Source organism: Pollachius pollachius, assembly GCF_949987615.1.
Source record: "Pollachius pollachius genome assembly, chromosome: 11".
Classification (NCBI taxonomy): domain Eukaryota; kingdom Metazoa; phylum Chordata; class Actinopteri; order Gadiformes; family Gadidae; genus Pollachius; species Pollachius pollachius.
The window spans coordinates 23,659,701-23,672,712 of record NC_136944.1 but is presented as its reverse complement, the minus strand read 5'-3'; the positions used below and the strand labels follow the sequence as shown (position 1 = coordinate 23,672,712).

General features: G+C 54.6%; 1 protein-coding gene across 1 annotated transcript in view; it reads right to left on the bottom strand.

Moving 5' to 3' along the window:
- The window catches only part of mapk8ip3 (mitogen-activated protein kinase 8 interacting protein 3), a 34,878-nt gene that overhangs the window by 6,234 nt on the left and 15,632 nt on the right, over positions 1 to 13,012 (bottom strand). Inside the window, exons 10-23 of the mRNA XM_079746618.1 lie at positions 12,527 to 12,584; positions 12,032 to 12,184; positions 11,068 to 11,125; positions 10,568 to 10,719; positions 10,018 to 10,074; positions 9,741 to 9,911; positions 7,137 to 7,263; positions 5,919 to 5,969; positions 5,473 to 5,562; positions 4,398 to 4,535; positions 3,760 to 3,925; positions 3,255 to 3,449; positions 866 to 1,052; positions 200 to 316 (exon numbers count right to left, since the gene is read on the bottom strand). Of these exons, the coding sequence (XP_079602744.1) occupies positions 200 to 316; positions 866 to 1,052; positions 3,255 to 3,449; positions 3,760 to 3,925; positions 4,398 to 4,535; positions 5,473 to 5,562; positions 5,919 to 5,969; positions 7,137 to 7,263; positions 9,741 to 9,911; positions 10,018 to 10,074; positions 10,568 to 10,719; positions 11,068 to 11,125; positions 12,032 to 12,184; positions 12,527 to 12,584 (1,720 nt within the window). The remainder of the gene's footprint in view (positions 1 to 199; positions 317 to 865; positions 1,053 to 3,254; positions 3,450 to 3,759; positions 3,926 to 4,397; positions 4,536 to 5,472; positions 5,563 to 5,918; positions 5,970 to 7,136; positions 7,264 to 9,740; positions 9,912 to 10,017; positions 10,075 to 10,567; positions 10,720 to 11,067; positions 11,126 to 12,031; positions 12,185 to 12,526; positions 12,585 to 13,012) is intronic.

Sequence of the window (13,012 nt, the reverse complement as noted above, 5' to 3'; positions counted from 1 at the left end):
CTACTGGTCTACCAGCGGTCTGGTCTACCTACTGGTCTGCCTACTGGTCTACCAGCAGTCTGGTCTACCTACTGGTCTGCCTACTGGTCTACCAGCGGTCTGGTCTACCTACTGGTCTGCCTACTGGTCTACCAGCGGTCTGGTCTACCTACTGGTCTGCCTACTGGTCTACCAGCGGTCTGGTCTACCTAGTACCTACCAGCCGTTCTGGGCCCCCAGCCACATGGTGGGGGCCACGCTGGTGCAGCTCTTGGCGTCCTCCCCCCCCTCCTCGGTGTCCAGGGGGGCCGAGGGGTCTTCTTTGGACGGGACCGTCCTGTAGGACGGACGGACAGGAGACAGACGTCAGTACAGGGACTGACAGACGGACATTTCATTAAGAAGACATTTAAGAGTCAAACAATGATTATTAGGAGGGGGGGGGCATCAGTGTCTGGGTGGGGGGGCCCCTGTCAGTGATTGGGGCCCCTGTCAGTGATTGGGGCCCCTGTCAGTGGTGGTGGGGGCCCCTGTCAGTGGTGGTGGGGCCCCTGTCAGTGGTGGTGGGGCCCCTGTCAGTGGTGGTGGGGCCCCTGTCAGTGATTGGGGCCCCTGTCAGTGGTGGTGGGGGCCCCTGTCAGTGGTGATGGGGCCCCTGTCAGTGGTGGTGGGGCCCCTGTCAGTGGTGATGGGGCCCCTGTCAGTGGTGGTGGGGCCCCTGTCAGTGGTGGTGGGGCCCCTGTCAGTGATGGTGGGGCCCCTGTCAGTGATTGGGGCCCCTGTCAGTGATTGGGGCCCCTGTCAGTGGTGGTGGGGCCCCTGTCAGTGGTGGTGGGGCCCCTGTCAGTGGTGGTGGGGGCCCCTGTCAGCGTGGGGGGGGTCCTACCGGTCGCCGGGGTCCCCCAAGCGGGGCGGGGGGTCGGTGAAGACGTGCTCGGTGAAGGGCCCTAGGGGCCCGGGCCGGGCCTCCAGGCTGGGGGGGGGCTCCGGGACCTCGGTGGCCTCCAGCGCCTCCTCGGCCGAGGCCGCCGGGGGCGGGTGCAGCTTCCCGTTGGCGACAGGGGCGGTGGGCGCTGGGGGGCACAGGGGTCAGAGGTCACTCTGCTAAACCCTGAGTGGGCGGTGGGCTACGACTCTCCCTGACGCGCTCAGACCGGACCCTCACTCAGACCCTCACTCAGACCCTCACTCAGACCGGGTCCCAGCCAGTCCCGGGGGTAGGGTCTACATCCGGTCTAAAGACCCCCGAACCAGACCAGGTACCAGACCGGGTCACAGACCCCTCACCCAGACCAGGGGTCTCATTTATAACCGCTGCGTACGCACAGAGCGGGGCTGAAAGTGGCGCACGGGACGTTCCACGCCAAGGTTGTGATCTATAAAAAACTAACCTGCCGGGAGAATGTGCGCAGCCCTAAGCAGACTCTGACCCATGCTGCGCACGGTTTGGAGGAAAAGGAGAATCGGCGACACAGACGGTGTGGTGGTCTTCTTCTTCACAGACGGAAGAAATGTAGAGTGAGAAGAACGATTATGTTTTATCATCGCCCTAAATAAGTTTAATTTCAACCCGTATCATGCGTTAAATCGATGTAATCAGAATAATCTAAGTCAACTGCGTTATTTCTCAGTTATAACTCCAGAAACATCTCCTTAGAATCAAAATGAAAATTCAAAATCAAAATTCTCTATATTTAATCCCGTCACTCCATACTGTCCACTGACGGCGCGACTGCATGGAATAAAGCATCTGTCCAACATGTGTCAATAACATAATAAACACGTAATCAAATGTCAATTAAATCCCAAGTGTGGAAAATCAAGCCACATACTCCTCATCACAACCGTTATATTATTGTCCGTTCCTCTTGATGCTTTTCATGACAAATCAGGCATTAAAAAGGGGTTATGTTCAAGAACATTTTACGTGGGTGATTACAAACTGATTATCCAAGGTGTTCTCGGTCAGTCTTATTACCGTAACCCTACAGCGGTGAGCCCCGTGCGTAAAAATATGTCCCTTTATGTCGGACCACTTCTTTTTTAATTCTGGGACTGGGCGCTCCGTGCCAGAGTTCACTGCTGCAGCAGCATGTTGCCACTCACTCTGCTTTTTGTTGTCAGTGATCCCAATCCTGTGACCGCCGAACAAAACTACTTTTCGGGCCTCTATCTCACCCACAAGTGTCTCCACTTCAACCTCCGTGAAATTTCGCTCTTTTGCTTTTCTCAGTCCTTCTGCCATTGTTTCCCGACAAGACATAATACTTGCATCTGAGTCTGTTTTATATGCAGATCGCATTCATGAGGTAGTTTGCATTGACCATTTATGGTTAAAAAGGGGCGTGTACAGGGCGGAGCGTGAAGCTGGTTCAGCTGTGCACACTTGAAGGCGCTCTGTGATCTATAAAGCAAAGATTGCTTAGAGGTGTGCGTACGCAGGGTTTTAGAAGTCTGAATATTTTATGGCGCCCGCAAAACTTGGCTTTTGTGTGTGCGTACACTTTTAGCAACGATCCCACGCACAGTTTTATAAATGAGACCCCAGGTCTGTCTGAGGGGTCTATGCCCGGATGTAGACCCTACCCCCGGGACCCGGTCTGGTTCGAGGGTCTTCAGAAACACTTCTCCCACTCTCAGACGGTTCCTCAGGTTTAGTCTCAGTCTCGGGTCGGATCAGACTTCCTGCTCCCGGTGCCTGATGCTAACCCCATTAGCTTTGTTCTCCTCTTACGTTACTCTGTTCGGTTATTAGAAGGATTCATTCATTTAAAGCTTCAGTCTGTTTGAAAGGCTTCAACTAAACCCGGGTCACTCTCTCATTAGCCTTACATCACACCTCTGTCAGGGGGGGAGGGGGGGGGGGGAGAGAGAGAGAGAGAGAGAGAGACAGAGAGACAGAGAAAGAGAGAGACAGAGAGACAGAGACAGAGAGATAGAGAGAGAGAGAGAGAGAGAGAGACAGAGAGATGGAGCGAGACAGAGCGAGAGAGACAGACGGAGAGAGAGAGAGAGAGAGAGAGAGACAGAGAAAGAGAGAGACAGAGACAGAGAGATAGAGAGAGAGAGAGAGAGAGAGAGAGAGAGAGAGAGAGACAGAGAGATGGAGTGAGACAGAGCGAGAGAGAGAGACAGACGGAGAGAGAGAGAGAGAGAGAGGGGTGGAAGCCACAGCCTCACAGCAGACAGTACCTGGGGGGTAGGGGGGGGGGGTACTAGGCCAGACTCCGCCCCCTGACCTCCTGCCACATGGTGTTGGGTGCCGGGGTGCTCACCTTGTCCCTTGTCTAGTATGGGGGTGTCTGTGCGCGAGGAGCAGTTGCTGCGGGCCACGCTGCAGTGAGTGGCACAGCCCACTAGAGTGATGCCCGCCAACATACCCTCCACTCCCCTCGCCGCATCGCAAGCCCCGCCCCCGTCGCCCGCCTCCAGAACGATCTCCCCCGCCGGGTAGTCGCTGGAGCTGGCCGCTGTGGACCCACACACACACACACAGACAGAGAGACAAACACAAACAGAGACGCACGCACACACACACACACACACACACACACACGCATGCACGCAGACGCACGCAGACGCACACCATCAGACACACACAAACAGACACAGACACACACACAAACACACATGACAGGTCAGACACATACAATGACTGAAGTGTTTCAGCACACTGATGTGAGCCACTGGCCCCTGACCTCTCTGGCCTCTCAGAGCCGTGGGCGTGGCCTCTCAGAGCCGTGGGCGTGGCCTCTCAGAGCAGGGGGCGGGGCCTCTCACCTGGCACACTGGAGATGCAGAGCACGTGGGCGTTGCACACGTTGAACTGGTCAACCAGCGAGCCGGGCTGGTTGGCGTCGATGATCACCACCTTGCTGGCCGAGTGCGTGCTGGTCAGGATCCAGACCCGGGACCCCAGGGGGTCCGCCGCCTGCAGCTCCCTGGACTGGGGGGGGCAGGGGGTCAGAGGGGGGGTACACACACACACACACACACGCACACATGCACAGGCATGCACACAAACACACATGCACATACACGCACGCTCGCAGGCACCCACACACACACACAAAGATTGAGAGCGAGAGACAGGGAGAAAGGAAGAGAGAGGCAGAAACAGAGAGACAGAGGGTGAGACAGAGGGAGAGAGAGAGAGAGAGAGAGAGAGGCAGAGGGAGATAGAGAGAGAGACAGATAGACAGAGAGAGAGACAAAGACAGAGGGTGAGACAGAGGGAGACAGAGAGACAGAGAGAGAGAGAGAGAGACAGAGAGACAGAGGGTGAGACAGAAGGAGAAAGACAGAGAGACAGAAAGAGAGAGGGAGAGAGAGGCAGAGGGAGAGAGAGAGAGAGAGACAGAGAGACCGAGGGACAGAGAGACAGAGGGAGAGAGAGAGAGGGTGAGACAGGTCCTCACCTTCCTCTTCTCCGGGGAGCTGTGGCTGCTCCCGCCGCCCTCAGAGGTCAGGGGGTCGGCTCCGCCCCCCTTCAGCGCCAGCGCGTCCTGACTGCCCACCGTCCAGCCGGTCAGGTCCACGCCCGCCGCACACCACAGCTACACACAGAGGCACACACACACACACATACACACACACACACACACACACAGGCACACACAGAGAGGCACGCACACACACACACACACACACACACATACACACACACACACACAGGCACACACAGAGAGGCACGCACACACACACAAACAGAGGCACACACACACACACACAGAGGCATGCACACACACACACACACACAAACGCACCCACAAACGCACCCACACACATACACACACACACACACGCACAGAGGCACGCTCACACACATACAGACAGACACACACACATAAACGTCTCATTAACAGGTGTGTAGTCTCGTTAACAGGTGTGCAGTCTCGTTAACAGGTGTGCAGTCTCGTTAACAGGAAATAAGTCTCATTAAAAGGTGATCGTCTCATTAACAGGTGATAGCCTCATTAACATGTGTAAGGTCTCATTCACATGGGATAAGTCTCATTAAACGGTGTGTCGTCTACTTAACAGGTGATTAGTCTCATTAACAGGTGATGAGTTACATTAACAAGTGTGTTTCTCATTAACAGGTGATTAGTCTCATCAACAGGTGATTCACCTCATTAACAGGTGATTCGTCTCGTTAACATGTGTGTAGTCTCATTAACAGATGTGCAGTCTCATTAACAATTGTGTAGTCTCATTAACAGATGTGCAGTCTCATTAACAGGTGTGCAGCCTCATTAACAGGTGTGCAGTCTCATTGACAGGTGTGCAGTCTCACTAACAGGTGATTCGTCTCATTAACAGGTGATTAGTCTCACTAACAGGTGATTCGTCTCATTAACAGGTGTGCAGTCTCATTGACAGGTGTGCAGTCTCACTAACAGGTGATTCGTCTCATTAACAGGTGATTAGTCTCACTAACAGGTGATTCGTCTCATTAACAGGTGATTAGTCAAATGAACAGGTGTGCCGTACCTTTCTGTTGGGGTCCTTCTCCACCAGGGGGCGACAGTACACAGGAACAGGCACATTCTTCATTCGGTTGTCTTCTTTCTCATTGGTTGGCTGAAGGAAATGAAATAGGTCACAACAAGGTCAAAGGTTACATCAAGGTTTGAATCTTTAACTATGAGACATATGGAGTTACGATGCTACTGAATGAGACACAACAAATACTCCCAAAGAAGGAGTTCCTCTACAAGGGGAAATTCAACAGAAGATCTGAACTGTGCGTGTGTGTGTGTGTGTGTGTTTGTGTTTCTGTGTGTGAGTGTGAGCGTGTGTTGGTGTTGGAGTCTGTAATGTGTGCTGGTGAGCATTCTTGTGTTCCAACAATCGATCTAAATTAATTAAACTCTCTCAACGGCCCACTGTCTGGTGGTCGGTGAGAGAGGTGCATGCTGGGACTTGGAGTCACTCACCTGTTGGGTCTTCAGCGGTCCGGCCGGGGCACTCTCAATCTGAGGGAGGGGCTGGGGGAGAACAGAGGTTAGAGCCGGGGAGGTGGAGGAGGTGGAGGAGGAGGAGGTGGAGGAGGAGGTGGTGTTGGGGGTGGAGGAGGAGGAGGTGATGGAGGAGGTAGAGGTAGAGGTGGAGGTGGAGTTGGAGGAGGAGGTGGTGTTGGGGGTGGAGGAGGAGGTGGTGTTGGGGTGGAGGAGGAGGAGGTAGAGGTGGAGGTGGAGGAGGTGGGCGAGGTGGAGGAGGTAGTGGAGGTAGAGGAGGTGGAGGAGGGGGTGGTGTTGGGGGTGGAGGTAGAGGTGGTGTTGAGGGTGGAGGAGGAGGTGGAAGTGGGGGTGGTAGAGGTGGAGGTGGAGGAGGAGGTGGAGGAGGAGGTGGGGGAGGTGCAGTGTTGAGAACGTTACTTTAAAAAAGTAATCAGTTATAGTTACTCACTACTTGTTCCAAAAAGTAACTGAGTTAGTAACTGAACTACTCAATAATAAAAGTAACTAGTTACCAGGGAAAGTAACTATTTGCGTTACTGTAAAAAAAGAAAGTTGCTATATGTCAAAGAATTTGGCTTTTTCTGAGCAGTTTCCGCTCGGCCTTAATGTGTTAAATGGTTGAACTGCCCATTCAAGGCCCTGATATTCTTCCAACTGAATTTTAATTAGATTGGTTGCAAAGGCTGTGGAACATCTGCCGAATACTACGGAAAATGACAACTTTTCATCGGATTGCTCCGGACTCGCCATTTCTGCTGCTTCATCGAATCTGTTTGGTGTGTGCGTGCGTGTGTGTGTGTGGCGCGCGTGTCCTGGCTTGTGTGTAAAAACAACCGGCTCCGATTGGCTACCATGAAACATGACTCTGCCTTAGCCAATCATAACCTCTTATCTCGTTGTTGACCCGCCCGGTCTCCTCACTAGCGGTTTGTGTTTGGAGCCGGGGGTGCGTTCGGATTACTCAGTTTATTCAATCAATTCATAGTAACGCACCGCATTTAACGTACAGCAACGGTAACGGCGTTGTAACGACGGAAACAGTAATTAGTTAGATTACTCCGTTACTGATGAAATAACGGCGGTGGAGGTGCTGGAGTAGGGGAGGTGCTGGGTGGTTGAGGAGGTGTTGGGTGGAGGTAGTGGTAATAGAGCTGGTGGTAAGGGAGGAGGTGGTGGGTGGAGGTGGAGGTGTACCTGTTTGAGGCGGGAGGGGACGCTCCAGCCACAGGCCTGCATGATGCCGTCATCCCTCCTCATGTGCTCCCTGACCTGCCGGTACTGCTCCCGCCGCTGCTCCCGCCGAGCCGACAGCGCCGAGTCGCTGAGGAGAGACGCAACACCGTTACTGGCCAGCCTGCAGGAGAGAGAGGAGGAGGAGGAGAGAGAGAGGAGGAGGAGGAGGAGGAGAGAGAGAGGAGGAGAGAGAGGAGGAGAGAGAGAGGAGGTGGAGGAGGAGAGAGAGAGAGGAGGAGAGAGAGAGAGGAGGAGAGAGAGGAGGAGGAGAGAGAGAGAGAGAGAGGAGGAGGAGGAGGAGAGAGAGAGAGGAGGAGGAGAGAGAGAGAGGAGGAGGAGGAGGAGGAGAGAGAGGAGGAGAGCGAGGAGGAGGAGAGAGAGAGGAGGAGAGAGAGAGGAGGAGGAGGAGAGAGGGAGGAGGAGGAGAGAGAGAGAGAGGAGGAGGAGGAGAAGGAGGAGGGAGGGGGAGGAGGAGGAGAGAGAGGAGGGAGGGGGAGGAGGAGGAGAAGGAGGAGGAGAGAGAGAGGAGGAGAGAGAGGAGGAGGAGAGAGAGGAGGAGGAGGAGAGAGGAGGAGGAGAGAGAGAGGAGGAGGAGAGAGAGAGAGAGGAGGAGGAGGAGAAGGAGGAGGGAGGGGGAGGAGGAGGAGAGAGAGGAGGGAGGGGGAGGAGGAGGAGAAGGGGGAGGAGGAGGAGAGAGAGAGGAGGAGGGGGAGAGAGAGAGAGGAGGAGAGAGAGAGGAGAGAGAGGAGGGGAGAGAGGAGTAGGAGAGAGGACGCAGTGGAGGAGGGCGAGCGAAAGAGGAGGAGGGCGGAAGGGACAAGCCAAGCGTTAGCAGCCTATCCAGCAAGCAGCAGAGAGAGAGACTATAGAGGACTAAGAGAGAGAGAGAGAGACTATAGAGGACTAAGAGAGAGAGAGAGAGACTATAGAGGACTAAGAGAGAGAGAGAGAGATAGACTATAGAGGACTAAGAGAGAGAGAGAGAGAGAGACTATAGAGGACTAAGAGAGAGAGAGAGAGAGAGAGACTATAGAGGACTAAGAGAGAGAGAGAGAGAGAGACTATAGAGGACTAAGAGAGAGAGAGAGAGAGACTATAGAGGACTGAGAGAGAGAGAGAGAGAGAGAGACTATAGAGGACTAAGAGAGAGAGAGAGAGAGAGACTAAGAGAGAGAGAGAGAGAGACTATAGAGGACTAAGAGAGAGAGAGAGAGAGAGACTATAGAGGACTAAGAGAGAGAGAGAGAGACTATAGAGGACTAAGAGAGAGAGAGAGAGATAGACTATAGAGGACTAAGAGAGAGAGAGAGAGAGAGACTATAGAGGACTAAGAGAGAGAGAGAGAGAGAGAGACTATAGAGGACTAAGAGAGAGAGAGAGAGAGAGACTATAGAGGACTAAGAGAGAGAGAGAGAGAGACTATAGAGGACTAAGAGAGAGAGAGAGAGAGAGAGAGAGAGAGAGAGAGAGACTATAGAGGACTAAGAGAGAGAGAGAGAGAGAGAGACTATAGAGGACTAAGAGAGAGAGAGAGAGAGGAGGAGAGCAGGAGAGCTTAAAGCAGGGCAGCGGCCATTGTTGGGAGATGTGAAGGAGGTCCGACAGCAGCCGGAGGGGCGGCCTGAGCTGGAGCAGCGAGCCTCAGGGAGCAGGGGGCGGGGGGGTGAAGGGTTAATGCTGACCGGGGCTAGAAGGCCTCTGCCTAACCTGTCCTAGCTGAAGCAGACTCATGTAGATTCACCGGTCATCGGTCTGGTGTTTTGGTTTGTTGTTGTTTGCATGTGTTGTGTTAGCGTGTCTGGTGATAGTGTGCACAGATGTGGAGGCGGACACGTGTGTGTGAGGGTGTGTGTATGGTACGTGTGTGTGTGTGCGTGTTTGTGACTCGCTCAGACTCCAAAGATGAGTCATTTCCTGTTGGATTAAGCGGCCGTGCCTTCAGAGCTACTGTACGGGACCCATCACCGAACCGAGGAGCGGTAGGAATCTTAAAGGGGAACTTCACTCCTGGCTATTTTCCAACACAGGAAGATACTTCTGCATGCGCCCGAAGTCCTGCCTCACACGCACGAGGTGGGAAAACACACTCAGGCATCAGCCATGGCCGGTTGACCCCATCCGTCCGATTCGGTCCAATGTTTACATAAAAGGTGCAACTTTGCCAGAATTTTGACGGGAAAGTAGATGATTCAAGGCCTTTGACGGGGAAACCCTCTGGTGCTGAGACCACTAGGAGGGGGCGTGGCAGCTAGGAAGGGGCGTGGCAGCTAGGAAGGGGCGTGGCAGCTAGGAAGGGCGTGGCAGCTAGCAAAGAGGCGCGGCAGATAGGAAAGAGGCGCGGCAGATAGGAAGGGGCGTGGCAGATAGGAAGGGGCGTGGTAGATAGGAAGGGGCGCGGCAGCTAGGAAGGGGCGTGGCAGCTAGGAAGGGGCGTGGCAGCTAGGAAGGGGCGCGGCAGCTAGGAAGGGGCGTGGCAGATAGGAAAGGGGCGTGGCAGATAGGAAAGGGGCGTGGTAGCTAGGAGAGGGGAGGGCCAGCCAGGAGGGGGCGTGGCAGCTGGCTCACTCTTCGGGGAAGAACTCCAGGGTGCGGTTGGAGGTGGAGATCTGGCACATGGTGTGGCTACGGCGCTGGGGGAAGCCAGCCGGCGACGGAGACTTGTAGTGGATGTTGACGCTGTAGTATGGCCGCTTCACAGGGGGGGGGCTGGACGAGGTGCTGAACAGACGGGCGAAGCTGTGGAGAGAGAGAGAGAGAGAGAGAGAGAGAGAAACAACGTATTGGTGTATTATTATTTGTCAGACGTGTATTTTGGCTTTGGATCAAAAAGATGAAAACTCACAATTGCCAGATGGTGGACTTCTTCTTCTCCTGGATGGCCGGACTCTCCCGGGAGGCCCTGTGAAGAGAGACCTCCTGGTCACCACTGAGGATCAGACCACCACTGGGGCCCCACCAAGACCCCCTCCAGGACCAGAGACCTCCTGGGTCACCACTGAAGATCAGACCTCCACTGGGGTCCCACCAAGACCCCCTCCAGGACCAGAGACCTCCTGGTCACCACTAAACCCCGTCCAGCATGAGCCAGAGGATTGATTAAACAAGCCAACCTCCTTCATACCCTGAACAGCACAGTGTAAAGAGCCAAACCTGCACTGAGACCATCAGCACTACAACAATGAATAAAAAACACTTTTCCTAGTTAATATTGTTCTTATGAGCTGAATGCTGGTTTATTATGTTTGGAGGATCAACAAGCATCTCCTCTCTGCTACCGTCACCCAGTCGGCTCTGGAAGGTGGCCCCGCCCGTTCTGGCCCCGCCCCTTCCAGTCCTGCCCCCAGGCTCCTCCCCCTTCGGCCCCTCCCCCTTCGGCCCCTCCCCCCGGTCACCTGATCATCTCGGTCCAGCGGACGGCTTCCTGCAGCTCCATCAGTCTCTCCTTGTACTGGTTGCGCTCCATCAGCACTCGGGCCATCTCCACCCGCGTGAAGCGCCGCCGCTGGGTCATCGACACGTCCCCGTCCTGCATGGGGGACGAGTACTGGGGGGGGGGGGGGGGACAGGGGGTCATGAGGGTCCGTGTGTGCGGCCCCCCTCCCCCTCTCGTCTCCTAGCGCAGCGCGGGGTCCGGTCACGCTATTATGAATAGAACACTGAGACACCGCTTTTACTTTGAAAAGACAAGATGTCCTTCCTCTGCTGACGTCGTCCCGCTACACTTTGGTTGACTGTTGTTGAGTAATTAAGGACGTGAGCGACATGCATCACTGTGTCTTTTTAGGGGTTGTTACTTCAGATAATGCATAATTCTTCATCAGTGTTATTCATTAATGTAGGTCTGGTCTGGGGAGACCAGGGGGGTGGGTCCTCCGGTCGGGGGGGTACTCACGTCGTCTCCGACCTCGTCCTTGCCCTCCTGGGAGGCCCCAAGAGCCTCGGCCCTCAGCCTGTGGAGGGCCCAAGAAAACCTTCAGTCCCTCGTTACCACGCACCGACACACATCATCAACACACACTCACCGACACACACGCACCAACACACATCATCAACACACACGCACCGACACACACTCACCGACACACGAGCACCGACACACATCATCAACACACACTCACCGACACACACGCACGACACACATCATCAACACACACGCACCGACACACACCCACCGACACACACTCACCGACACACACGCACCGACACACATAATCAACACACACTCACCGACACACACGCACCGACACACACGCACCGACACACATCATCAACACACACGCACCGACACACACGCACCAACACACATCATCAACACACACGCACCGACACACACGCACCCCTCTTACACGCTTATTGTATGTTGTATGTCCTGGCACTTAAAAATACAACATAGCATGTGTGTAGCATGTTATCCTAGCTGTCTGTGTTGTCTACGGGGAACGGGTTAACCTAGTGATGGTCAGAGCACGGCTTGGTTCTATGAACATCCTCACTGTACCCACAGAGATATAGTGTTGTTTCTGTTGCTCAGACTAATGGACTTATTGTATTGTGCTAAACGCCCTGAATGCTGATGTGAACGTGATAGAGAGCTGCTATAGTAAGATAGCTATTATATAACATCATATTTATGCATTATTATATAGTACGCTATAGTATATATGTTTTATTATACACGTGGGTCGTTGGAGCGTTCCGACTGCAGCGTGCGTACGTACAGCGTGCGTACGAACGTACTTCGACCCGTCTGGGAGCGATAAAGAGCTACAGGAGAGCGGGCGACGGGCTGAACCACTCTCCAGCCCATCAGCACCCGAGCTGACCTGACCCCCGACCCGAAGGCTCTGACCCCTGACCTCTTGAGCTCCTCCTCCAGCTCCTTGACGCGGGCGTCCAGCTTGCTGCGGGCCAGCCGGACGGCCTCCAGCTCCTCCCTCAGCGACGCCTGCTCGCCCGACAGCTCGTCCACCTTGGCGATGAGGTCGTTGGACACGATGTTCAGAGCGTTCCTGAGCGGAGACACACAGCCTCATCAGACACGTGTTGGAGAGACAGAGGGATCGCTGGGCTCTCTCTCTCCCTCTCACTGTCTCTCTCTCCCTCAGACTCTCTATGGCTCTTTCTCAGAATCTCTCCCTCTCAATGTCTCTCCCCCTATCACTCCCTCTCTCTCTTTCTCTCTCTCCCTCCTGCCCTCTCTTTCTCTCCCTCTCTCTGTCTCTCTCTCCCTCCCTATCTCTGTCTCTCTCTCCCTCTCCGTCTCTCTCCCTCTCTCTCTCTCTTTCCCCCTCTCTCTCCCCCTCCCTCTCTCTCTCTCTCTCTCTCCCCCCCTCCCTCCCTCTCTCTCTCACTTGGTCTCCAGCAGCTGTTTGTTCTCCGTCAGCAGGTTCTCCACCTCCTTGCCCATCCCTGGAAGAAACCAAAAGAGGAACCATTGGTTGGTCTCTTCAGACGCAGGGAGAACCTTAAGCCTTCACCTGAGAGGAGGACTGAACTCCTGAGATGAATCAGGCCGAACAGATGAACTTATGAAGCCTTAAACATCTGACCTCAGAGTAGGAGACAGGGAGGCTCAGCCATCGGAGCACATCTCAGAGCACGTTGGGGGGGGGGTGTTGCAGGGAGGGGGGGAGCATGCTCACGCTAAAGCCAGGGGAGGCCTTTCATTCTACTTCTGTCTTATTGTTTCAATTCTCTTTACATCCTGACAGCATCGGTGAAACGCTCCGACAGATAAAAGGAGAGAAACCAGTCTCTGTGGTTCACAGGCCTGTAGTCGACCCCAACCACGTGGGCCTGCCTGACTGTCTGCCCACCTACCCGGTTACCTGCCCGCA